This window comes from Camarhynchus parvulus, chromosome 15 (genome assembly GCF_901933205.1).
Source record: "Camarhynchus parvulus chromosome 15, STF_HiC, whole genome shotgun sequence".
Classification (NCBI taxonomy): Eukaryota; Metazoa; Chordata; class Aves; order Passeriformes; family Thraupidae; genus Camarhynchus; species Camarhynchus parvulus.
Genome location: NC_044585.1, coordinates 10,637,727 through 10,665,216, shown reverse-complemented (window position 1 = coordinate 10,665,216; position 27,490 = coordinate 10,637,727). Strand labels below are relative to the sequence as shown.

The 27,490-nt window shown below is 50.1% G+C and overlaps 1 protein-coding gene across 1 annotated transcript in view; it reads left to right on the top strand.

The window, feature by feature from the left end:
• Positions 1 to 27,490, top strand: part of CUX2 (cut like homeobox 2) — a 61,967-nt gene that overhangs the window by 20,892 nt on the left and 13,585 nt on the right. The window contains 1 exon segment of the mRNA XM_030959061.1: positions 23,843 to 23,921. Within this exon segment, the coding sequence (XP_030814921.1) occupies positions 23,843 to 23,921 (79 nt within the window).

Below are 27,490 nucleotides of genomic sequence, written 5' to 3'. Positions count from 1 at the left end.
CTAACGAATGGAATCCCTGCATCCCACATCAGCAGGCTCTCCTCCAGCACCCCTAGCCCGGTGTCCTCACGGAATGATGCATGATCCATGGCCTGGGATGATCCCCAAGTATCCCAAGTGCACCAGGGCTGCATCAACATCATTACATCGCTGTGGTCGCAGCTGGATTTGCCCCATCCAGGTGTTTGCTCAAGACTGTGTTAATTATGATGATTTTTTAATTGCTTTGAGGGTCTTTTTGCTCCTTCCCAGCCCCCTTTGAAGGAGCTGAGATGGCACAGCTGATCATCCCATCCTCCTCCACCTTTCCTATCCCAGTTATTTATTATGCAGCATCACCAGGATTGCTCTCAGACAAGACTTGTCAGCTATAAAAGACACTGGCAAATTTTATTAGTTGACAGAAGGGTGGTGGTTTTATTTTTTTTCCTCCTGAAAATATTAAAAAGTCATTTTAGCTTAGAAACCTAATTTTAATTTTGTTAGGTTTTAATTTAATTTAGTTTTTAAATTCATTTTCCGGCAGAACTCAATTTTTCAAGCGTAATTTGATGCCGTCAGTGGCCATAATGTTTAATGTCCTCCCTATAAATTGCAAGGATGGCTTTGAGATGATTTACAGGATTCAGGGGGATAAAGCCTGGCCCTGCACGTGGGAGAGGCTGGAGAGAAAATGCTTTTATTGTGGCAGCTGCAGCAGCCAGGGTGTTACCTACAGAAAAATGGGGAAAACCTCAGTTTTCCTCTCTGCACAGCCCTGCTTGGGGATGGATGGGAAGAGAGATGCCCCTGTGCTGGGTGGGGATGCTCCAGGGATATTCCTGGATCTGTGCTGAGATGAGGGGGAATCCCAATGGGGGTGAAGAGTTTGGGATAGTGGCATTACCCCCAAATCCATCTGCTTTCCCCAAAGTGAGCTGAACCATTTCTAGGCATGGATGGAGGGAACTGGGAGGTTGAAATCAGGGCAGACCCTCGGAACATACAGCATAATTGAGTGAAATTCCCTCCCAATTTCATCCCTCGAAGCGTTGCATTTAATTACTGGATTAGAGAAGTCTTCAGACCATGTATTGAACATTATAAATGGGGATGAGATGATTCTGGGAATGGCTTAATGAAGCAGGGGAGATGGGTGAGGATGTCTGTGTGCACCTTTGGGTCAGGGCCACATCGATTTGGCAGAGGAGGAGAAACCCTTCAGCGCTTTGGGGAGCGTGGCTGTGGGGAGGGTTTGATTTTTCCTCTCGATTTTGGCTCCTGTGTGGCAGCAGCTGGCTCTGGGAATTTTTGCCTGGTGGAATTTGTATTCATTTTTTGGTGATGAAGGGGCAAAGCTGAGTGGTCACAGATGGAGGGGAGCACTGAGGAATCTCCCAGTGTGGATTTGGGATGTGTCTGCTGAGGGCCAGGTGGTTTTGGCCAGGGCTTGGTGCTGCTGTATCTTGTCTCAGCCCTGTCCCCCTGTGACCTGCTCCCTGCAGGGCTGAGGCTTGGATGGATCCAATACTGAATTCCTTTGGTGAATTATAACTCAGATGCTGGTGATGTGTTTTAAGAGATGCTCCAAAATCTTCCATGGAAATGGGCCAGAGAAAAGCACCTTAAATGATTTTCCTTGACGAGGAGAAGGGATGTGAACACACCCATCATGTGAGACACTGAAGAATCCCTGTGGGAGCAGTCTGCCATGTCCTGGGCTGTGCCACCACCCCCTACATCTTCCCCTGGTGTCCCCACGCTGACTTTGGGCTCCTGCCTGGTCCTGGTTCCCCTCACAGAGGGGTCCCACCCTGTGAATGCCTCCCCCCTGCCCCATCCCAGGGCTGCTGTGCCAGCCCCAAAGCTGAAATCCCAGTGCCCTGCTGAGGTGCCCATCCCTCCCAGTCCCTCCCAGCGTCCCCTGGGTTGTCATGGTTACTGAGGCATGGGACCCCAGAGACCCGGCTGGGAATTAATGGCAGCCCGGGATAAAGGATTCCTGTCTGGGCCGAGTTGATGGATTGCATTGATGTGCCATTTGTCATAGCGTAATTGTTCTGGCAAATGTAATACCCACTCGTATAAACATTGTGCTGCTTTGCTAATAAAACTGAAAATGGGAAGAGAAAGGATGATGCAGTGTTATGGTCAGGCAAAGAGACACCGCCTCTGCTCTGTGCTGGCACCGGGGGCTCCTGCTGGACACCTGCCCCAGCCTGCCCCCTCCATCCATGGAAAACAGGCAAAGTGGCTGTGAAATCCTCTGGCATGGGGCTGTGGCATCGTTTTGCCCATCACTGCTTTTGTCTGGAGGCTCAGACATGTTCTTCACCCCCAAATGGGCAGCGGGGACCCCGAGGGTGCTGAGCCCATCCCTGAGGGTGCTGAGCCCATCCCTCCCCAGGTGAGAGGTCAGTGAAGCTGGGGCACTTTCAGCATCTGAGGGGCTGCTTTCACCTTGAGGGGGTTTATAAATGGAGGGTTTGTGGCACGGTGAGCACCTGTCCCCAGGTGCCACCCCCTGCCCTTGCTCCAGGAGCACCAGGGTCTGACGCTGCCAGGAGCAGCTGGTGCCCAAATCCCCAGGTAGGTTTGCTTTCTGATTAATCAGCCCCTGGATTAGGAGCCCAGCAGGGCTATCAGCTGGAGATGAATTGCTCATCCTGCTGCGAGCAGTTCCTGGTGCTGGAGTCGATGGAGAGGGGTTGGAAAGTCCCTCCGGCCACCCCTGCTCCTCACCCAGGACCGTGGGTCACTGTGAGGGTCATCATCCCTGCATGCCCAGCTTGCCTGGCAGTCAGGTCATGACACTGTGCCCATGTTTCAGAGTTCAGGACCATTTTACCTGTCTTCTCCCATTTTTCTGCCATGAAAAGTGATGAGGATGAGGATGAGGAGGAAGAATAACCCCCTTTGTTGCAGCTCCACAACCCCCTCCTAAATCATGAGGTAGTTGAGCAGCATTGTGCTTTACACACTCATCTCTCCAAATGTTTTGGAAGTTTCTGGTTGACCTGATTTGTAGGAAAAAAAAAAAAAAAGAAAAGATAAACACCCTTTCTGTGTTTGCAGTCATATGTAATTTTTATCTCTTGACCTTTAAACGTAAGCAGCACTAAAATGAAGAACTATGGCAGTCATTTAACACCCTGCCTGTACTAACTGGTTTCTGCCTGTGAGCCGTGGTTTTAAATTGGCTAATGCAGAATACTTGCAGAGCTAATAATAATTCAGATTACTTCTGTCAGCTATTCCGGTTTCATGGGTAATTTAGTAGTTGAATAAATTTTTAAAAAAATTCATTCGTTCCCATGCACTGTTATGAATCAGTAGATGGTTTACCATTGGCAGCAGTAACTGTAAGAAGATTTAAATTGCTACTGAAAAGGATTTGAGTGAAGGTAATGTTTTATAATGTTCTAAGCCATATGCACTACTTTCAGGCCTCATCAGTTTTACATTGATTCCTAGTGAAGTGTTTAATTGCATCATGAATGCAATATAATTCAGTTCTTTTTGCTAATATGGTATATATCTCAAAGTGATATACAGCACTGACAGTGAAGACTCAGGGTTTTCTTAGGATTTTAAGAGATGCCTCTGTGTGTGTTTGCACGCGTGTGTGCACATCTGTGCGTGCCCAGGAATGGTTTCCTTGCAAACCTTGGGGCTCTTGGTTGGGTGCTCAGTGCTGAGATCTGCCAGCTCTCCAGAGGTGTCTGTGTGGGCAGCAGCAGGTAGGGGTTTCTATATTAAAATACATTTACCTCGTATAAAAGTAAATTTTAAAATGTAGAAGGTGCATATGAGAGTTCAGCTCTTACAACCTGACTGCTCTGATGTTGGCTGGTGCTCCTTGGGCAGCTCAGCTCTGGTCCTGGCACTGTTTTGGTTCTTCCCCATGGCTGTGGTGGGAGATGGAATCCTGGTCAGAGGCACAGGTGTCAGAGCCTTGTGGGCAGTGGGTTAAAAAACCCCCACGATTTCGTGGTGATGTGAAGACGATTTGAATCCGTCCAGGAGCTCTTGGGGATGTGGCGGGTGGCCAGCAGGGAGCTGTGTGCTGGTGCTGCGGCTCTGGTGTCATCCTGGTGGGAAAACTGAGGCAGGCTCAGTGCTGGCTGGGATTTTCCCGTGGGAATGCCAGCTCTGGGCTCCAGCAGAGCGAGCATCCCCCATCCCTGCCCTGACCCCCATCCACCTGCCTGCATCCTGCTGTTGGCTCGGTTTGAATTCCCAAATTTCCATGGCTCTGTGAGGTGAGGAACAGCCAGTGCTACCAGGGACATGTCCCAGGCGGTGGCTGCTGTTGGCTGCTGCTGTGCTCCTGCTGCTTTTGCCTTTGGGAATCTTGTATTGGAGATGGAGCTCCTCGTTCGGGATGCAGCATCCTTTAGTTAGGTTTGCCATCACGAGCAGGGAAATCCTGACCTCAGCTTGGTCCCAGGGGCTGGGGGAGGTTGGTGAGAGCGGGATCCAGCCCCACATGTGGAGTATTCCCACAGAAGGCTCCTCCTTGGCCGTGGTGCTCCCCACCGGCGCTGCAGGGGCCGGGATGCGCTCCTGCTTTGCAGCCTAATGCGATATCAAAGTCACTAACATGATTATGCTTATATATCATATTAGGGAAAATGAATACTAATTCAATACAAACTACTAATTCAGTAGAACAGAAAATTGCTGAGAGAATAGAAAATTGCTGAGCGTGCCAAAGCTGGGCATGGCTGGGAGGAGAGGCGCTGCCTCGCTCCGTGCTGAGAGCTTTTCCTCACTGGCTGTGGTGGCCAGGGTGACACGGGGCATCCCAGGATGTGTCAGTGCCAGAGCGGAGCCAGAGAGTGGCTCTGGAGGTGGCTTTGCCATGGAGCTGGGGAGAGAAACCCCCCTTTGTTTTCGATCCAGAAATTTGTGGCCAGGGAGTGGGAGATGTTCACTGGGACCTGTGTGAGAGCTGAAGCAGGAGAGCAGGAAAATGGCTCCAGGTGCTGGTGGGAAAGGGGGCAGTAAAGCTGGTGTGGGAGGGTGAACTCCTGATGGAGCCAGTGTTTTAAGCTGTTTGTTTTTCCCCATACATGGATCACATCTCATTCCTGGCCTGCTGCTGAGTGTGGACTCCCCAGGCTCCAGGGAAACACTCCTGTCTTGGGGACACTGTCTGGGGCTTCCCGTGGTTCTGCTGCTGCAGGAACTACATGTCAGGCTCTTGGTTTAATTGAAATTTTTTGTTTAATCTTGGTTTAATTCAAATCATTAGTGTTTGTACAAGTTTTCAGCCCACACTGTTTCCCAGAGCCGTGTGGCATTCCCAGGTTGTGGCGGCTGCCTTGGATCTCCATCCCTGGCCAGGACACTCAGTCCCATGGAGAGGGCACACAAATGTCTCTGATTCACTTCTAAATCAGGAATTTCACTGCAATGTAATGCATCTGCTGTGGGGACAGAGCAGGGTCCCCAGTGCCCAACCCTCCACATCCTCCCATCCCGCACGATGGGCACCTTTGGACACGAGCGTGGCCGGTTCTGGGAATTCCAGGTATTCACCCAGTTCAGAGAGAGCTGTAAGTGGGACACACAATGTCTCTGTACTAATATGGTAGGAGAGTCTTATTGTATTAGCAATTTCCCATCAGATCATGTCATATTAGTATTGTATTGTATTAGTATTTGTTTTCACTAATGTGATGTGAAAGTTGCTAATATGATAAGACTCCTGCATTGTATAGTGAAAACAAATATTAATATGATAGGATGGAAAATAGCTAATAAGAAACTAAGTTGCTAATCTGACGTGATGGATCTCCTAAAGGAATTGGTTGTAGCTTTCCTGTACTTTTCCAGGATCACCTTCAACCCTGCTTGGGGTGGGGGACAGGAAGGCAGCAGCACTGCTGCGTGGCACTGGTGGGTTTTAAAGGGATGAATCCACCTGGAAAGCAAAAACATCTCCTTTGGGCTTAAATCCAGGCTTTTGTTAGGCAGAAGAAAAAAATAATCACATGTTTATGGAGAAGCCCTTGTCTGCTGGAAACCCAAGGGTCCTGGGGCAAGCTGATCCCTGGGAAACACAGCAAATACAAATTTAGGGAGCACAGATCCTCTGACAACCCAGGAGGCTGCCCCAAGCTGCAGTTACACCACAGTCTAACTATGACAAGACATAACCACCAGTTTCCTAATTTTATTTTATTTTTTCCCCAGTCACCGGAGCAAAATATCAATTTCTGACACACAGAGCCCAGGGTAGGTGAACCAGAGCTAAATAAAAATAAACATTAAACAATTATTGGAATTTAGCTTTATTTAAAAAATCAGCAGGGTTGAGGGAACGAGCCACCTATTAGCGGGGAAAAAAAAGCTATTGGGCTTTTTAACAACATGCTGTTTCTTGGCGGAGGCTGGGATTTGGGCTGTGCACAATCATGTTATTGATTAAAGATGATGTAGCAGCAGCACAATTATATCACAGTTTGTGCTCGCCCCGGTGCTACCGTTGGCCTCTCATTTGTCTGTCGGAGATTGGTTTGTTCTCCTGGCCCTTCCTGGGTGTTGCTCCTCACTCTGATGGGTCCCCTGGTGCCAGCAGAGGAGGCTCGGGGTGCTTAGGGACTTGGTGTTGTCTCTGTGGTGAAAATGGTTTTAATTGTTTCTCGTCCCCCATTCTGTGTTTAACGGTAATTCTGGTTTCTGCGCTGTCGGCCGTGGTGATGCAAAAATAGGGGAATGTTGGGGTTTTGCAGGAATTGAAAAGCCTGGGATGGATCAAGAGCAGCAGCTCGGTCTAGCGGAAGGTGCTCCTGCCCGTGGCAGTGGGGTTGGAACAAGATGATCTTTAAGGTCCCTTCCAAGCCAGACCATTCCATGGTTCTATCACCCGTGGTGGCTCCCACCCTGCAGCGCAGGGTCTGGTGTCTCCCTGAAATCAGAAACCAGGCAGATCCAGCCCAGCTGATGCTTGGGGTGCCGTAGCATGCAAAGCCACGGGGAAAGGCTGTTTTAAAGCATTTCCAGAAAATTCTGTGCTGGAATTAGGAAGCCAACGTGAGAGGATGGAAAGGGGCTGCACGGAGCGAGCGGGTGGCTGGCGGGAACGCGCGCCTTCCAATGGGTCTATAATGCAATCAATTCTGTATATCCCCAGTGAAACAGCAACATTTATTTAACGTCTTTTATAGAGCAGCTGAGTTTTATCACAAATCACATTCCATTTCTATTCTTCGGGGACCCCTTGAAGGCTAAAACGCACTTACTTTCCTCCAAGGAAGTTTACCAATTCTTCAATAAAGCCCCATTTGCATCCGTATGTAAAATTGACACATTTATTGAATATTAAACATTTGCCTGTTGCCTGTGCACTCCTTTCGACTTTATCTGGTGCCCTTAAAAGTCATTAAGGGAAGGATATATCACAGTCATAGTAAAGGCATATTTATGGATGGGAAGAGGATGCTGGAATCTGCTGGAGGGGTTGGTGTATCCTGTTCAGGGGCTCCAGCCCTTTTTTCTCCACTGTCTCTTGCCAGTAACCACCTGGCTGTGTGTTTGCTCTGATTCTCCTGAAGGGATTTCTGTGCTCAAAAGCTGTTTGGTGTTAGGTGCTGGTCGGGGTCGTGCCAGGTTGCAGGAATACACTTTTCCAACCCGGAGTCACTCCAGCTAATTAGCAGGAGGTCCAATAAAACAAGTTTTTCTTTTATCACTGTTACTAAGTGCTGTTGTAAATCAATTAAAATGTATTCTAGTAATTCTATTTTTCCTTGGCGACTCTGTTTAAAGAAATACTGAGCCATTAACAGTATTTTCCACGTTTGTTTGTGTGTTTATGGGAGAATATTGAGCTGTTGCTGTTGAGTTTGGTGCTCAGTGATGAGCTCAGGATCCTGTCCTGTCCCGTGCTCTTCCCACAAGCCAGGCAAGGTCTCTGCATCCATTTATTTGGAGAAAGGTGCAGGTTTTTTGAAGGTAGTAAGCAGGGAAATTTCTTTTCCTTGGAGCATGGATATTCATGCCAATGGTTGTTCTAATTATGAATTGGTGAAGATGCAGCCATGTCCTTTGAGTGCATTCCCCGAGGTGTTTTTCAGGGAGTATTTACTCAGGAGGATGTGGTAGCAGTGTGTGGTGATCCTGCCTAAACAGACCTCTCAGTCCAATCCCTAAAAACATGGCAGCCTTTTGCACAAAGCAAAAAAAACCTGGGTGGCAGGAGGAGAAAATTTGCCAGGAGCAAAAAATGGGGGATTCACCCCTTTATCTGAGCCACCCATTCTCTCTCTCTCTCTCTCATTCCCTGCCTTTTCTCTTCTTTAATTCACATTATTTCAAGTACCATATAGAAATATGGGCTGGCTTGCCCCGCTCTAGGGATAATTTCTCCCAGGCCACTGGCTAATTGAGGATGCCTCGTTAGGCTGGGAGGTGGCTGTGGGTGGTTTCATTGACTCTGGAATGGCAGCAGAGCACAAACAGCCGCTTGCTGCTGGCCCCCTTGGGCAGCTCCAGCACCCACCCTGCCCCACCAGCCTGGAGAGGTGAAGGTGCTCCTAAATCCCATCTGGAGACAAATCCCTGCCATGGGGAATTAACTCTTCAGCTCCGTGTTTTGGCAGCTTTTAGGAGAGTTGTCCCCAAGCTGTGTTTATTGTTGTCCATCAGTTATGCTTATCAAAAATGAACTTAATAATTTGCTGAGCACCAAGATGGGACCAAACTCTCATTTTTTGGGTTTTTTTGAGAGGCTCAATTTACCAGAAGGAATAAGGAGCATTGAGTTGGAGATTTAGTTGTTTTGAAGGATTTCATTTTGTCCTTCCTTTGGAGCAAGGTGAGTCTTGGAATGCAGTTGGCTGCAGGATGGGATTTGGCTCCTGCTTTGCCGTGGTTACAGCTCCATCCTTGGATGCTGAATTATAGCATTGGGTTAGAAAATTAAGTTCCTAGGGCTGAGGCACCCCAAATTATCCCAAATGGAAGAGCAAATGGGTGTGCAGCAAACCTTCAGAGGAGCCAGCCCATCCTTGCAGTGAAAGTGGATTTTTGGGGCGCTCGTCCGTAATAATTTAGAAAAGAAATAAATAATGAATGTCACCTGAATGGAGCTCCAGTAAATGCAGCTCATCTGGAGTGGATAATAAAAATAATATACAGCTCCCGACTCGCTGCTGGATGGGAGGAGAAGCCCCTTTGCCAGGATCCTGCTGCTGGCACGACCCTCATCCCGCTCAGAAATCCCCAAAAGCAGCTCCCGGCACAAATAACCTTCCCAGTGCACCGAGAGCCTCTTCTTTATGGGTGAGGGAAAGTGCTTAAAATGCTTAGAGGGAATAAACAGCTTTTAATGAAGTTACATTGCCACATAATGGGTATCATAAAATTGCCTTCATAGTACAGGGTCCCAGGATGGCTTTTATTATCGACTGAGCAGGAATCCTGTCTGTAAAGCTCCGGCAGCTGCAGAGAGGAGAATGCAAAGTCTTCTTAAATTACCTGATTGAAATAACCGGCAAATATTCTGCTTTGCTGCTTTGTTGAAGGCAAAGCTGCCTTTGGGGTGGTCTGTCAGACCTGGTTTGCAGCTTCTGAAGAACACAGGAGTTTCATTGCAGCAAAACAGATGTTCATCTTGTTTCTCTATCGGCTGTTTGATGAGAGATTTATTGCTCTTCTGCTGGGCTGGAGCTCCTCTGCTGTGGAGTCTATTAGGCAGCCCAGGAGCTGGCGGGGAGCCAGGGAAGCCGCGTTTTGATGAAACCCATGAAAAAGCCTCGGCTTGGAAGGCGCCAGTAATAATGCATCGGCTAGACTTGGATCGGGCGATTGATTGCCGTGATTTGATTTATTGATCAATACCCTCAAATTTGGCGTCTGAGAAGCTGAACTAATCTTTAACTGCTGTGAACATCTCTGCCTGGTGGAGAATTAGAGCTGATAAGGAATGTATGAAAGGAATCTGAGCTTATCTTAATCACACAGTGCCCCGGCGCTGCCTGCGCCGAGCGGGAGGGGATGTGTGCAGAACACAATCACCAGGCAGAACAGAGCAGATCTATAAATTGATGGAATTCAAAGCCTCCAGCATCGATTACCATTATAACAAACAGTGGTGCGCTGAATGTCTGATTATTTTTAGACAAAGATTCTGTGCTCTCAGCAGCAATTTTGCTGATGCTGTCACTGTGTCAGATGTCTGTTGTTGATTGCAATTAGATGCGATACAAAAAAAAAAGAAAAATTTAAAACTATCTCTGCCTATAGTTTTATTTCCACTTATTAAATCTCCTCCTTTGTTTGCCTCCTCCTAATGTCTGCAGCTGGATGAAATATTGCATTACCAGAAGAGATCTCGTATATTCAGTTGGGTATAATCACTTTACAGATCATTGGATTATATCTGATATGGTTCAGATAATCCTGGGGAAATGTGGGACATTTACTCTGCCTTGGTTAAATAAATGCGCCCTGGTTTAGGGTTTTCAATGTGAATCTGCATAACATTTGGGTTTCTGAAACAGGGTCTGCAGCCCTCCCAATGATCCAATTCTATTAAAGCACTAATCAATTCCCTGTGACGTCAGTCTGCTTTCCTGCCTGTCCAACGTGGATTTATCCTGTCCTTTTAAAATGGCTTTTGGAGCTGCCACAGCACAGGCTTTAATAGTTTGAGGAATGGTCACTACCAGCAGTGGTGATGGGGAGTGGGCAGTGGGGAGCAGGGCACATCAGGTGCCACAGTTTGGTGTTCCAGGGTTCTGTGTGCCAGGATCAGGAGCATCCATTGGTTTGGTGCTTTCCAGTTTCCCTCCAGTCCTGGTGTGTGGCTGAGTGGCCACATTTGGGAGTGATCAATGTCGTGGGAATGTTTCTACAGGGAAATGTGGCTGGGGAAGGGCAGTTTCCAAATGGCTCTTCCCAATGGGAAAAGCTCTTGGGGAACCCTTATGAACTGCAGATGGGGTCTGTGAGTCCATACAGGCATCAGGACCGGGAGTTCCCTGGGGAGCCCTGTTGGGCCAGGCTGGGTTTGTCCTGCTGGGTGCTGGGCTCTCTCCCTGCACCCCACACTCGATGCTGGTGCAAAATAATTGGAGAATCCCACATTTCAACCCCAGGCAGGAGCCGTGGGCTTTGGCATGTGGCTGCCCAGTGGCCGTGGCCCTGGCTCTGACCTGGTGGCCAGAGGAGCAGAAGGTCTCCTCTTGAACGTGACCTCATCTTGCGCAGCCACGCGCGGCTCCGGGGCTTGATGGAAAAATGCAGCGCGGCGGCGGAGGAGTTATGGGCTGCTGGCAGCTGGTGTTTTCTTTCTTTGGGAAATCTAATATATTGATTAGCTTTCTTCAGAACAGCATCAATAAAGTGTATAATGGCATGGCTGGTGCCTGCGGCGTCTCCTCCCCTGGTCTGAGCCCCCCTGGAGCCGGGAAGGACCTTGGCTGCTCCGTGCCAGGCTCCGCGTCCCGTCGGCTGCTCCTCCCTTTCCTGGCATCCACGGGCCCTGCTCTGCCTGGAGGACATGCTGGGCTGGACACCCTGATCCTCTGCAGGGAGCTTGTCCTGGGCAGCCTTCCTCCACCTCCTCCTCCTTCCATCCTGTGTCTCTGTGTTGCCTCTGCCTCTGGCAGCTTTGGCTCAATCAGCTCCGGCATGGAGACGCTTGGCCAAACCCTGGCAAATATCTCCAGGGTCTGGATACACCATGGGGGACAGTTGGCATGTGCCTGTCCTGATCATCCCCAGGCAGTGAATGTCACCAGTGGAGCCACCATCACCCAAGAAGGGTTGTGTGACTGGTGCTTTTGGGGAATAGTGGGTGTCAGGGGAGCCCATTGCATCCAGGAGCACACGGATGCTCTGCCTGTGCCATCATGTCCTCTTCCCATCTGTATCCTGGCCCATGGATGGCAGCTCCAGCCCTGTGGTCGTGGCTGGGGAAGATGGAAGGACCCATTAAAGTGCCTGAGAAAGTTTAGAGGTTGGTTTATTGTTGTTTATGCGGTTGTTTTTCTTTAAGCTGATTGATTGCAATAATGAATGGGGCCCAGAAATCAGCCGGAGCGGCGGCTCGAGGCCACCGCTGGATTTAAAGTCCTGGTTGGCTTCAAACCCTCTCCACTATTTTAGCTTTCACTGGTAAAATACACAGAAAACCAGCAGGATCTTATTTAGGGCCCTCCCAAGCCCAGATCCACCCTGGGATGCCAGTGCTGGAAGGAGCTGGTGCTTGCCAAGAGCTGTTTTATGAACTGTTGGCTTCTTTATTGTTCCATGGTTCGCTGGAGAGCGAATCCATCTGGAGCCACAGCCCATTCCACCACACAGTTCCTTGGCATCATGAGCCAGGTAAAGGCAGCACCTTCATCCAGGATTGATCCCACTTATGGATGCTTTTATTTTATTTTCAAGTCTGATCCACTTGTGAAGGGATGGAGGAACATCCCAGTCCCCCAGTGCCCCGGGGTGGAGGTGTCCAGGCTGCATCCCACCAGCCAGGAGCCTGGAAGGGTTTTCTCTGCTTCCCAAGCATCTTGCAATGAGCTCATTTCAAAGAGAGATTTTCAGAGCAAATTGACAGCTGATGACTATGGGAAGATGTTTTCCAAAGGAGAAACAATTTACGATAATTAGAAATTTATAAAATGTCTTTAAACATGGTGGTAATGGGGATAAGAAAACACTTGCTGCAGTGTAATCAGTTATTAGCAGCTGATCATTTATCTCGATGGATAGTTGCTGCTGGTACAGGAGACACGTGATAAAAGGACTCTTGATTAACTAATTTGAATATCTTTTGAGAACAAATTCTGAGTTCTCTTTTTTCTCCATTGTAACGGATCCGTACATCTGCGAGATAAACACGGGATGAATATGGAAATGAATATTGTGGGAGTGTAGCCCTCGAACGCCGCTGCCGCCGTCCCAGCCCTGGCCCTGGGAAGCTGCCTGGGGTGGATCTAATAGGGAAGGGGCCTTAAAGAGCTGGGAGGAGCTGAGGCTGTGGGATGCAGGAGAAGCCTGGTGGGGGATTTACCAGGATGTGGGGTTTGGAGGGGCAGGACCAGGCTGAGCCCTTCCATCAGCCCCTCTTTGGCCTCTGGAAGGAGCAGGATGGCAAAACTCTGGAGTTGCCTGTGAGCACCAGTAAAACACCAGAGCCTGTGATAGCATCCCTTGATAGATGGGTTTTTTAAACACACAGGCTGTTCCTGCCTCCCCGGGAATGGGAATCTGATGCAGGTCTCAAAGCTCTGCCCTCTGCGAGATCCCATTACAGCTCCTCTGATAATGCTCTGTAAACCCCAATTCCATTTTAGATGCTGAAACCTCACTCTCAGCATCTGTGCCCTGGACCACTGGTGGCCCTGGGATGGACGCTGGGGTGACCAGTGGCACCAGCGGGGACCAATCCCTGCTCCCTCTGCTGCTGTGCCGTTTGCTGTGTGCCCACGGGTGCCAGGGGTTAAAGATGTGGCTGGAGCAGTTGGGAAAGCACAACAAGCTTGTATTCCTCTTTTCTGGCACAGCAGGCAAAGGGAGGAGGTGGCTGCTGGTGGGGGTTCAGGGGGATCTGCTCCCAGTCCCTCTTGGTTTCCCTGGCAGCTCCCAGCCCTCCATGCCCTCGCCGCGTTCCGGAGCGGCTCCTGCTGCCTGCGAGTTATTCATTGTCCTCAGCCACTAATGGACTCCATTCAACTGCTTCTCCCTCGTCCCCCCGCGCGGTGTGATTCATGTAGTGGCTGGAAGCAGATTCCTTTTGGCAGTGAGAGTCCCAGATATTTTATATTTACGCATCATTTTCTTCCCGGGATCTCAATTTTTCCCTTCTCTCCCCTTTCTCCTTTCAGCTCCATCCATGCTCAGATGGGGTCGTGGCTCTGGCTCCATCACCCACCATCCCCTCCCCACATGCTGCTGAGGATGGGGGGTGCTGGATTCATCCTTTCCTGCAGGAATGGGAAGGGGATGCTCGGAGATGTTGGCACTGCTCCTTCTCAGCTGTATTTACTGCAGCAAGGAGCAAAGTCCACGTAGCTGTGGATGCAGTTTACAGGTAATTAAACTCAGCTTGGTGGGGATTTAAACATTAATATTGATGCTAAAGTTTTTAATAAAATATAGGGAAAGAGAGAAAGAGGTATTGATTCCTATAGGCTTTTTATTTTTTCTTTCCTCTGGCTTCATTGTCACAGGGAATGTGTTGATGTGTTGGTGAGCATGAAATTAGAGTGTCCTGTGCTGGCACGGGGTCTGCAGATGGGGACAGATGTGATTCCAGAAGGACAAACCAGGAATGATTTAGGAAAATGCATTTGGGATTGATCTATATGGTGAGGCTGTTCCTGCCCCAGCCTTCCTGGGCATCCTCTGTGGTAGGCACAGCCTTGGGGACAACATCCATTTCTTAGGAATGGCGCTGAGCCTCCAAGGTTTTCTTGTCTGCTTCTGCATCCTGCGTGTTGCTCTCTGTCGTGGCTGGCTCAGGACACAACCCCTTTGGCCACCCCACTGTCTGTGTGTCTGGGCTCATTCCAGCACCATTCCCATTCCCACTGTAGCCTTGGGGGGTCCCTGAGATCCCCCAGTCCTGTGGTGCCACCGTGGTCATCCAACCCCTCCGCAGCCGTTCCTGCGCCGCACCAGAGGCCGTTAAAAAGATGCTGACGGCCGTTTTTCACTCCCTGCTTCTCTGTATACACACAGGACCCGGCTTTATCTGCTTTCTCGCCAATATTTTTTTATATAACAGTGAAATATTTATATTGTCCAATAAAAGGCAGTAACTTGCAATCTCACAGAAATTCATCGGAGACCGGGAGCTTCGTTGCCTGAATTTTCCACCCGGCAGTGACCCCTGGTAATTGGCTCCATACATCTTTGGCATCAGGGATTTACATAGAGGGAAGGGGGTGATGGATGGCCGGGGTCACTCCCCTGCCCTGTGGCCTGGCTGGCAGGGGAGGCTGCTGGCCCCCTGTGCCCAGTGTCCTGCCCCACATCCCATCACGGCACAGCCAGGTGGGTTTGGTGATGCCGGGGAGGAAAGAGCCAAATCCCTCGTGATTCAGGGTGATTCAGGCGGCCACAGCTTAAATCCTCACAGTGCTGGGGTGCCAGGCTGGTTTCATGGGAGTTTTGAGGTTTTGCTGGAACGTGAAAATGGAGCAAACTGCAAGACCTGCAGGCCAGGACCAGCTGCTGATAAAGAGGGAGGCGGCTCCTTCCATCACAAACCAAATTTACCCCAAAAATGCCCATTTTGGGAGCAGGATGGTATTGAATCACCAGCAGCCAGAGCCTGGGGCACAGCTGAGCCTCAGGCAGGCACCTCCTGACCTCGGCCAGCAGCACCTCAGCCCCCAATTTATCAAAAAGCAATTAATGGCCACCCCCCGCCCAGGTTTTTCATGGTGTCTGTCTCTTCCCCCCGACTGCAGGGCAGTAATTAGAGTCTGTCTAATGAGGTTTCCATAGTGGGAATACGTCCTCTTGCCATATCTCCCCACCAGACAAAGCTTTTGCCACAGTTTATGGTGCCAACCTAAATTTTTTCCGGCTGTTTTCACCCTGGTACAAGCTGGATAAGGACCAGGACATCCCCTGGGCTGTGGAATTTACCAGGCAGCACCCAAACCATCTCCTCCCACCGCATCCACCCCATCATTTTTTTATTCGATTTTATTTTTTTTTTCCCTACATTCCACCAAAATTAAAAAGCCATCTATATCTTAAAAACCTTATTTATGAACACTTAAGCGTAAGTAAGTCATCTTTGGACGGCTTCCCTCCCTGCTGATGGATGGAATCTGGCACCGAGGTGGACCGGGAGGGAAATCTGGCAATACAATATGCTGTGCTTGACTATTTTGACACTCGGAGTGCGATGTTTTTTTTACAGTTACTGATGAGCTTATGGCACTGCTCCTTTTGGAGAAGCGAGGAGGAGGCTGGGGCTGAGAATATTGATTAGCAAGCTCCTGATTATCTCAACAGCCCTCTCGGCTTGCCTTTTCTTTTGCGGGGAATACAGAATTCCTTCAATTATTCATGTGAATACTGCTTAGCAATACTGCCTGATTATCTCAACAGCCCAACTGGTCTTGCGGAATTGTATTCTGCAAATTCAAACTACAGAATTCCTTCAACCCTTATTCATGTTAATACCCCTTTTATTCTACTTTATCTTATTTTATCTATAAACTGGTTTATTTTATTTTATTCTTATTTAAATTCAAACTCTATCCTTTTTAACCCCTTTATTTTATTTTATTTTATTTTATTTTATTTCCCCCCCCCACACACACACTATTTTTCTTGTTGTTTTTGTCCACCTTTTGTTTTTGTTTTGTTCCAGAAGGAGCTTCATGGTGCTGGCAGGGTGGTGGGGGAAAGCGCAGAGTCTCATAAACATTTAATTGAACTCAGTTGGGAATTTAGGAAAAAAATGTACCTGAGGTTCAGGAGATCTGCTGTTAGGGAATTAACTCGGCAGGACAGAGGATTTTCCTCCCCAGCAATGAGATTTTTGGGAGCTGTAGATGTGAGCGACTAACAAAAGGGGGGTTAACTGGCCACAAAGGCAAATTTTAGCCCCTAACCTTGAGGTTTGGGGATTTCTGGCTCTTGCCACCTCTGGTAGCCCTGTTGGGTGGGCAGAGCTGTAGGAAAGGGGCTCCTTGGTGGGGTGCAGCATCCTGCTGGATGCAGTATCCACCTGGATGCATCCCAGCAGCGCGGGAGGGAATTTTGGGTTTCGAGGCGTTTATAAAAAGCAAACGTTGAGCGCCTGGCGCGGAGCTGCTGGCACCCAGCTCGCAGCCCAGATGGGGGGAGATGGGTTGTTTGTTAGAAAAAAATGAATTAAAAAAAAGATGAGAAAGGGTGGGGGGGGGGGAAGAAAAAAAAGAGCAACTCTAAAATAGCTTTTCTTGGAGGCTGTGTGGGGAGGGGTGTTTCTACCAGCCTGGCTGGGTGGGAGGGAAAACTGGCAGCGCTATGGGGAATGCTCAGAGGAGAGCTGGGCAGCGGGGGCAGGACCTGCCCTCACCACCCACGGTCCTGGGCATGATCCCAGGCCCTTCCCAGCCTGTTGGCTCTTGGGGGGTTGAAATGGGGAGAGCTTTAGGAGGGACAGACTGGACAGAGCTTCCAGGCAGGGCAAGGAGCCCCCAGTGCTGGGAAGTGTCAGAAGGGGCCAAGATATCTCTGGGAGGTGCCAGGGTGCGGCCTGGAGATGCCAGGTGTGGATTGGAGATGCCAGGGTGTGGTTTGGAGATGCCATGACGTTTTCAGGGGTTGCCAAAGCATGACCAGGAAGCGCAGTGACATAGCCAGGAGGTGCCATGGCTGGGAAATGCTCAGTGTAACTGGGAAATGCCGTGGTGTTCCCAGGAGGGGCTGTGGCACATCCAGGATCCCAGGATGAGGTTGCAGTGGGGGATCTGAGGAGGAACCGAGCCACTGGGGTGGGACAACATGGTCCCAGCCCACCATGCTGCCAGGGGAGGCTTCGCCATCCTGCCCCAGGTGCTCCACACCCACGTGAGCCTTGGCTTTGGTCCCTGATGCTGGTGAGAGTCTCGTGGCACTTCAGGACACCTCTTTTCTCCCTGGCAATTCAGTGTTTTCTTCAGGGGCTGCTTCCCCTGCTCCTCTAATGTGCCTGGATGGAAACCCCTGGAGAGCTGCCGGTGTTCCGAGCTCGCCAGCAGCGACACATTAGGATCTGTCATCTGCTGAGCATTACCTGGTTTTAAATCTGTCTCTTCGGAGCTACGGAACTGCATAGGAAAATATTAAAGTAAACAATAAGTGGATTTACACAAATGTGGCTGATTTCCATATTTTTCATCACTTCATTTTATTACTGGGTTTACTGATATGCTCATTTATTTATAGAGCAATCCAGTATTGATTCATTCCGATGCACTGTGCATAAACACATAAAAGAGAGTGATAACAATAGGAATACATTTTCAGTCTTTTAAATACTGCATTTTTTCCAATAGTCCTCATTAGATCCGCTCCAGGAATATGAGCAATGTCCTTCGGGAAGCCCAGCCGGCCCCTCCGCCCAAGTGGCTCCAGATTTATGGGGGTGTCAGGGAGAACAGGATGCAATTCCCAGCTCAGCAGCAGCTGCTTCCCCAGCTCTGCCACCTCCCTCCCGCCAGGGAGTTTTTCCACGGGAGGTTTTGGGGGGTTTTAGCCCAAAAAGTGGATTCTGCTGCCTTGAGGTTGGGTTTCTGTGCTGCTTTGGTGCCAGGCGGTGCAGGGTGGGCACAAGTGAGGTGCTGCTGCTCCTGGAGCCAGGTTAAAGGGGGCTCAGGACTCTGTTCTTCCCCTTTTTCCCCTTTCCCCCCTCTTTTCCCTTCCCTCTTTTCCCTTCCCTCTTTTCCCTTCCCTTTTCTCCCTTCCTTTTTCCCCTATCATTTTCCCCCTTCCCTTTAATCCTTCTCTGTTTTCCTTTTCTTTTCAAATATTTTTCCTTTTTCCTCCTTTTCATCTTTTTCTTATCTTCTCTCTTTTCTCTCTTTATGCTTTTTTCCTCTTTTCTGTTTCTTCTCTCTTTTTCTTTCCCCCCCTTTTTCCCCTATTTGTTTCTTTGTTTCCTCTCTTTTCCCTTTTCCTGCATTTACCTTTTTCTCTCTTTCCCCTCTTTTTTCCCTTCCCCCTTCTTTTTTCCTCTTTTCTTCCTTTTTCCTCTTTTTCCCTCTTTTTTCCTCGTTTAATTTTGAAAATCTGCACCACTCCCATCCCATATATTTTCCCCTAAAACCCCACTTTTCCTCTCTCCCCATGAATATTAAGCAGGGAGAGCCGAGTGCTCCACCACCTGCATCACCCCATAAACTCAGCTTGATGAATGGCAAACATTCCCCCTTTGCTTCTTCCTCTAAATGGGAAGGAAAAAAAGGGAAAAAAGATTATTTTAAAAAATATTAACCTGGAGGGGTGTGGATGGGCTTGTTGGGCCCTTTCTCTCTCCTATTCCTGAATACATCTAAATATTTAAGCTCTTACACAATTTTTTTTCCTCGAGGAAGGAGTAGCAGGACCAGAAGAAGAAATTGTAACCACAGGGGATAAACTCAGCTTTTATTTTTTCCCCCCTCTTCAACTAAAGGGCAGCTCCTTTCTCTCCCCAAAAGCAGTTTAATGGCAACAGCTTGAGAGGGACAAAGTTTGAATATCCTTGTGCCGGAGAAAAGAGCAGAGCGAAAGCCCTGCTAATTACAAAAGTTGCTTTATGAAAGATAATTCAAAGCAATAATTTAGCAAACATAATCAAGTAGCGCAGATGGGGATTTTGATGAATAGTTTGCAACATGCAATTAGCAGCTCTTGCAGTTACATATCATTAACCCTCAGAGCACAAAAATTATTTTCTCATTATTAGATGAAAAGGTAAAATTAAGCTGACTAGACAGTAAAGGAACAAACTACAATTAATTACCTTCATTTATTACAGTCATTATTTTAAACTTATTTTTTTTTACTCTGATAGATAGATGAAAACATCTAAATTAAAAGTTTTGTTCTGCTAAGTGGGAGGTGAAACTTTGCAATCCTTGGGGTGCAGGGCCAGCCTGGCTGCATCCCAAATCTGGGGATCAGTGGGAACCCCCTCATCCCCCCCATCATCCATGCCAAGGATGCAGAGCCTGAGCATCCCTGCCTGTATCCCACACCAACCTGGCCCACTGCTGTCTGCCACACAATTTTGCTTATTTTTGCAGGAAAAAATATTTTTCCACAAGCACAACTTTCCAGGAAAATATTTTTTCGTAGAAAAAAAATTATGCGGGACTTGCAAGAAATCCTTGCTGGGAATTAACCCGCCCAGGTGGCACCTTCTCCTGGTGGTGGGTCAGAAATCAGCCTGTTCCTCGTTGGGTTGGATGCTGAAAACTTTGATTTTGAGATTGGTGGTGGTGGCAGATGGTTCAGAGCTGCCAACTGTCAGCAAATGCTCTAAAAAAATAAATTCAGGGAAAAAGAATGGGGAAAAAAAAAAAAAAAAAAGGAAAGAACCAGCTCGAACAGTCAGTGAAAAAACATGGATTAAGTTATGGTGGGGAGGGTGGATAAGCTTGAAACATTTTCCCTGTTGCTGGTGTGGGTGCTCAGCCCAAGAAATCCTGTGGTGCACAGGAAGGAAAGAGCTTGGGCACCTTCTCCCTGAGGCAGCAGGGTCAGGATGATGTGGGAAAAAAGAGAGGAAAAATAACCTAATGAACTGAGTATTCTCAGTCTCTGCTCTCAAGAACTTTGCCAAAACATCACTGAACTTGTCAGGCAATATTACAACCAAATTAAGAACCAGCAGCAATTTTCTCTCATTCGGGATCCCGCGCTTTGGACAGTAAATTATTAATGCATTTTTTTTCCTCCGTTAAGCAGTTATTTGCAGCAGTCTTGGTGTATTTCTCATTAGAAATAACATCATCTAAAGAACTTATATTGATTCTTCTTTCCCCCCCCCCCCTTTTTTTTTTTAATCTCCAAATCATGGACGTGAACAACATATTTCTGTGATGTTCCCTTTAACTAGAATTCTCAGGCTTTATTTTTATATTATTGATCTTTTTGACATGAATTGCTTTTTGGCCTTGTGAAAATCTTGGGAGCTGCTCCTGCCTTTGGAGGAATGGTGGGTGGGGGGGGATGCTGTGGGGTCTGGGTGGGTGTGATGGGTTTGGGTGGGTGTGCAGTGGGTGTATGGGGGGTGTGATGGGTCTGTGAGTGCTTGATGGGTCTGTGGATGTGTGCGAGGGGTTTGTGTGTGTCTGTGATGGGTCTGTGGGGGCGTGTGAGGAACCTGTGGGTGCACAATGGCTCTGTGCACACTTGTGGTGGATTTAAGGGGTTGTTGGGACACAGAGGCACCAAAGGACCCCAACACGTGTCTGGTTCCTCGTGGTGGTCCAGCCCCAGAGCTCTCCCAGGACAGTGGCTCCTTCCCAACCTCCCCCTCCTTGCCACCCTCTCTCTCTCTCTCCCCAACTTCTTTACACATCAGCAAAAAAAAAAACCACCCAAGAAAAACAGCGAAGCCTTGAATTAATTTTTTTTTCATCACTTTTCTTCAACATTTGGGGTCTCTGCTGCCGCTTTCTCCCCCGACAGCTGTTCCTCCACGCTGAAAAAGAGCTCATTTGTGGTTTACTGCCACCAGTATTTAGATGGAAATAACCCACTACTTATCCTGCACTTGATCTGGTGGATGCAAGAATAAACTCTCCGCAGATCCCGCGCCTCTGGAGCGGGGATGCTCAGACGCTCCGAGCGCCGGGGGAGTTTTACCATTTTGTCACTCAATTATAATAATATTTCTGCTTCCAAATGTTTAAAAAGTTGGCTTCGGAAGGTATAATCATGGCACAGAGGCCAGCCTGACAATAGTAATTAATTAGGCTATTACGCATTCTGCAGTGATAATTGCTTTGCTGGAAAGTCACCAGCCATGAAAAGGACCCGGCGCGGAAATGTAATTTATCAGACGGCGGCGATCCCGTGCCGAGCCTCACCTTGAGCCCACGGGTGCTGTGGAGGAGGAAAAAAGGGAATGAAGAATACCTGGGTGTTAAATGCACATGCAGAGCTCGCTCAGAGCGGGCACTGAGGGCTCTGCAGGTGGGCAGTGGGTTTGTGTCACTCACAGGCATCGTGGTGATGGGGAGAATGACAGCGATGCCACCCTGAGCTGAACCGGGGCTGCTTCTCAGCTCCCCCATTTTTTGCCGTTTCCTGCTCTTTGCAGCATGTTTTCAGGTGTCATCTTCTTGGGTGTGGATGCAGGGTTTGGTTCTGCATCAAGGAAGTGAGAATTTAGGTGTTTTGTTATAAGATCTTGATTTTAGGGCTGACCTGGGCTTTTCCCAGGTGTTTATTCAGCGCTGTCTGAGGAATTACAGCAGTTTCAGTGTTGGGTGAGCCATCCCTGTGTGGGACTCAGAGCTGCTCCAGCAGGAATCTCCCCTGGCATTTGAGTAAATTATCCCCCATCTGGAAAAGATCACTGAAAATGTTAAATATCTTTCTTTCTACTGACATTTCCTACAAGTTTAGTGGGACTGTGGAAGAGCTGAGTGGGTGTCTGCCTCACCACGTGCCAGTTGCCCACGCTGGTGCTGCCCTGGCACTGACTTGGGCTGGAATGTGCTGGAACCCAGCTCAGGGGATGCTGCAGGCTCCTTCCCACCCCACCCATGCGCGTGCTCAGACCTCCACAGGGATTGCTGAGGAGAGGGAAAGGTTCCCTTTGGAAAATGTTTTGTCTCTGAGATGTGACTTGAGGGAGGAAATGCAGTGCAAACAGCTTGGTTTGGAGCCTGGGCCAGCTCTTTGCCCCTGGCAAGGATTGGGGGTGCACAGGGACAGGCACAGGTGATGGAGAGGGGATGGAGAACATTTGGGCTGGATTTTTGCTCTGCACCCTTTGGCTGATACCAGCTCAGGGGAGATGCAGCTCTTCAGAGCAGCTGGGGCTGGTCCAGGCATCCCCATGGCCCCGTGTCTGCTCCTGCTCCACCTCCTGTGCATTCCAAAGGGTTTGGGAATGGGGAGGTCACACAGGGCTGATGCCACGAGCAGCCCCTGTGTCCCCACATCCCTACAAATCCCCCACTGGCAGATTCATCAGGCATGGCTCTGTCCTGCTCCAGCACACGGGCAGTGCTGGCTCCTGGCTGCCCCCTCCCTCCTTTCCCCTCTTCACTATTATTATTTTAAAGCACCCTGAAGCCAAGCATTTTTGCAGAACGCTGAAGAAAAGCCCCCAAATTCCTCCTCTGCTGGAGCCGCGGTGCTGAGAAAGTAGGTTTGTGTACGAGCTGCTATAAAAAGCCTGGCTTATACAATTTTAACAATAGAAAAATGATCTTTGTGCTCCAGTGCCTGCGAGCTCCGGAGGAGAAGGCGGCTTGCTCAGGTGGCTGCTGGATTACAAATGAGCCGTTTGCTTTGGGTTGCAATGACAAGCCATGGCAATCCGGGCTGGAGGGGTGAGCCAGGGGCTCTGCTGGCACAGAGGAGGGGAAATGCTCCAGTGTGGGAGCTGCCACCAGACTGAGGCCCAAAGTTCAGGCTTTGTTTCATAATTAGCCCATTGGTGGCTTAAGAGCAATTTAATTGATTATTTCCCTGTCATAACAGTGTGTCTGCTGGGTGGGCACCTCTTCCTCCATCGCTGGCTGGTGTGAGTGCCCAATTTGGCTCTTTCCAGCTGGGAATGGGTCACTTCCAACCCTAATGCCTGTGCCCTCGTGTTTCTCTGCTGCCCCATCCGATCCACTCCAGGTGGGGCTGGATGTGAGGGGTAACCAAGGGGACCTGGTGGGCAGCAGCCCCTGCCCCGAGGTGTCATTGTGCCTTGAAAAATTAAAGGGAGTAAATGATTCATGCTCATAAATGTTGGATGGGAGCACACAGCAGATTATTGGGTTATTGGGATATGGCTGGCGTGAGTGTCAGCAGCACCCTGGTACCCCAGCAGCCAAGGGGGACAGGGACAGGAGGACGTGTCCCACTCCTGGTGTGAGCATCACCTCCACCCCCAGCACCACCCCGGGCGGGCTCTGGGGAAGGCCGTGCGCCGGATCCGGCCCGGCGGGCACAACAGCGGGCGCGCTTCTTTATTCCTTATTTAAGCGCCGACATTAAATTATAATTTTCATTTACTCAGAGCACATCAATGATTTAGGGCGACGTGACATGGCAGCAGCGCGAGGAGTTTGGCCACAGGCAGCGACGGCTGCGCGGGGCACGGAGCGGGTGTGGATCCGTGTGCGGCTGCGGTGCTGCTGATCCCACCAGCTCGGCCGGTCCCTTCCTCCAATCCCTGACCCCTGTATCCCTCTCCCCGCAGGTGATTGCACTTAGTAAGAGAAGCAAGGAGGCTGAGACGGCTTTCCTGAGCGTTTACAAGCAATTGCTCGAAGCTCCAGGTAAGCAGCGCGGTGGCGACCTGGCTGCCTAACGAGTCTTGTGCCGGTGCCCAGAGGAGCCAGCGAGGACCACGGCACCGACCCTGGCACGGCTGGCACCATCCCTGGCACCGTCCCTGGCACGGCTGGCACCGTCCCTGGCACGGCTGGCGTCGCCGACCGCGGCTGGCGCATGGTGCTCTGGAGATCCCAGCCGAAGAGAGGAGAGGAAGCAGCTTTTGCCATCGCTGTGTTTCAGCCCCTGAGCCAAATGCATCTTGACATTAGGAAAGGAATACATTTGCTCAGCCCGTGTAGTAACACTGCGGCTATTCCCACTTGTCTGTTTGACGGTAAGTTGACCGAAACGGCCGAGCTCGCAGCACGAGCCACGGGGACATCCTTCCTCTGTCACCCCGTCCTGGGAGGGGGAAACTGAGGCACGGGGCAGCCCTGAGGTTTGTGTTGGCAGAGCTGGTTCTAGGGACAAATGAGGGGCTGGGAGCCCCCTCCTGCTGCTCCCCACTTTGGGGGATTTTGTGTGCGCCAGGCACGGAGCGTCCCCCGGCACGTCGGGGGCTGAGAGCTGCAAACGGCTGAAAACGCGCGGAAAGGCTCCTGCAGGGCCACTAATTCATTTTCCAGACATTTAGGAATAACAAAATGTTTTAATGATTTCTTAGGGGAATTAGGGAGACATATTTTTGTCCTCATTAAATTTTCTCCTGTGCTACGAGAACCAAATGTCAGCTCGGTTTGCAGAACCCAGTTATCTTCCCTCCCCACCTCCCCGCGCTCACCCGCCGGCTCCTCCCCCCTGCACATGGATGCACACACACATGCACGCCCCAAAACTCCTTCCCTGTGCTCTCTGCTCTCCTCCTTCTCCTCTCTCTGCTTTCCACAGCATCTCTCGCTCCTCTCCTGCACCCCAAATCCTCCCTCCCACAGTTCATCCCCGTCTGTTCCATGTCCACATGTCTCCCGACAGGCAAACTCTTTGTGGAATACTTTCCAAGCGCCACATAAGTCCTGATTCGACATTTTTTCCTTTGAATGGCTGCTGTCAACACAAATCTCTGGCAGAGACTGTAACGGAGCCTGATTGCTCAGCAAGTATTTTGATAAGTGAGCTGGCTGTGTGTCTGTAATTACGGGAGAAAACCGTAAATCTTTTGGATATTGTTCACACAGATGTGGCGTGAAGGGAAGGGGGGAAGCAGTAAAATGTGTTAAAAGCATAATTAATGTCATTGTTGTTGGGGATGATTTGATTTAAGGCTGACTTTGACTCGTGGAGGGATTCGTAGGGCGCTGGTGGATGTGGTTGAGCAGGTTGGGATGGGGTGGCAGAGGAGAGGCCGTGGTGGTGGAGAGGTGACAATGCTATGGAGGTGCTGTGGGTGTCCCATGGGTGCACCACGGGTGACCTGTGCTCCTCCTGGAGCCAGGCAGCAGCAGCATGGAACATGGGCTGGGTAGAATGGCCCTGGCACTGGGATTAGCTGGTGATCCCCAGGGATACAGCTGCAGCTCTGTCTGCTCAGGAGAAGGTGAGCAGCGCTCAGAACTGCCCCTGTCCCTGTTAGTGAGCATCCAAAGGAGGGCCGTGGAGAAGGGTCTGGAGGAGGAGCCATGTGAGGAGCAGCTGGGGAAAAGAGGAGACTGAGGGGAGCCTTCATCCCAAGCACAGCATCCTCAGGAGGGGCAGTGCAGGGACAGCTCCCATCTCTGTGAGCAGGGTCAGGACCCAGGGAATGACTGGAGCTGTGTCAGGGAGGTTTAGGTTGGGTATCAGGGAAAAGTTCTCCCCCAGAGGGTGCTGGGCACTGCCCAGGCTCCCCAGGGAATGGGCTCAGCCCCGAGGCTGCCAGAGCTCCGGGAACACTTGGACAACACTCTGAGGAATGCACAGGGTGGGAATGTTGGGGTGTCTGTGCAGGGCCAGGGGTTGGACTCCTGGATCCTTGTGGTCCCTTCCAGCTCAGGATATTTTGTGGTTCTGTGATCCTGCTGCAGCGCTGCCGGGGCCACTAAAGGATGGCCAGCGACGCCAGCTAGTGGTGGCACTTATATTTGTATTTATTTATTTAATTAATGCATATAAACTGCTTATGTAGTGGGTATGGAGGGATAGATCAGCGTGCCAGGGCAGGGACATGCTGTTTCCCAGGCTGTGCCATTGGTGGGTGACCCTGCACCACGGCCACAGAGTGTGCAGTGCCCTCAGGCCCTGTTTAGGCACACGTGTCCCTCGTGTCACCCGTCTGTGCTGCTGGCCAGGGTCAGGTCTAACCTGTCCCAGTGGAAGATGTGCTCCATGGAGGAAGGGATTACACCCCAATATCTCACAGGTGGTGGCAGAGCCAGCCCCACAGCCGAGGATGGCGTTTCCCAGTGGGTGGGCAGTGTGGCATTAGCTCAGGGTAGTTATTCCAGCCAGGAATTTGGTGTCTGCACTGCCCTGGCTGTTGTAAAGGTTTGTTCTTCCCTTCCCAAAGCTCTGCTCCCACCATTTCATCCCAGGCTGGCAGCTCCAAACCGGGAACAGCACACAGAGGGCTGCAGCTCATGGGAAGGAAAATGCTGACCTGAGGAAAATCCCTGGAGCTTTATCACTCAGACCCATTTTTCCCATGTTATTTCTCATCTTGGAGGCAGGAGGAGTTGCTGGTGTGGATCAAACAGGGCCTGTCCCAGTGTTTATGTCCATGGAGGCAGCTCACAGGCTGGCACGGAGCCTCCTGCCAACACCCCCAGGGCTGGGGGGCACAGAGGGGACCCCGGCAGCCCCCGGAGTGCAGGGTTTAATTATCCATATCCTTATCTCCTCTCATGTAGTTATGGGAGTTATTAATGGCTGTGGGAGCATCCAGGCTGGCTGGGGCTGTGCTGCATCACTGCCATCCCACACCCTTGGGTGGGGAACCAGCCTGGGGGATGCTGAGCTGAGTGGGACACACCAGGAGCTGAAGGATGCCATGAGCATCTCCAGGAGGGTCCCAGCTGGAGCCAAGTCCCTGTTTCAGTGACAAAGCTGACAGCACTCAGCATCTGCCTCTGGATCCTCGTGGCCAGAATCCTGGCACAAACCTCTTATTCCATCCATTCATTTGTGATGTCCAGCAGAAAGAAGGGATAACATTCCCTGTGGAGGATGCTCCAGGGGATTTTGCTCTGGCAGTCACTAATCCTGGGGGGATGCTGTGGGGTGTGATGGTGTGGGATGGCAGGGCAGCAGTGGAGCAGACAGACCACCCCCAAATCCCATTTGGAGAAGTACAGCCTTGGCATTTCTTGTTTGCAAGGAGCGTCCACGTGGGCATGGACCAAATCTTACATCTTCTGGGCAGGTTCACCCCAAAGTTGTCTGGTGTTGTGTTTGACCCCCAAATCCCATGACATGGCCTCCTTCATCCCGCTTCCATCTCAGCCAGGGGCTTGCCAAGCAGCAGAGCTGCTCTGGGTCCCGTTCTGAGTGGAGGCAGCCAGTTGTTGGAATTTTTTTCCACCACCCACCGTTATTATCTTTCACCCTTGGATGCCTGCCACGTGCCGTACGGTAGCATGCCCAACTCCATCCCACTTCC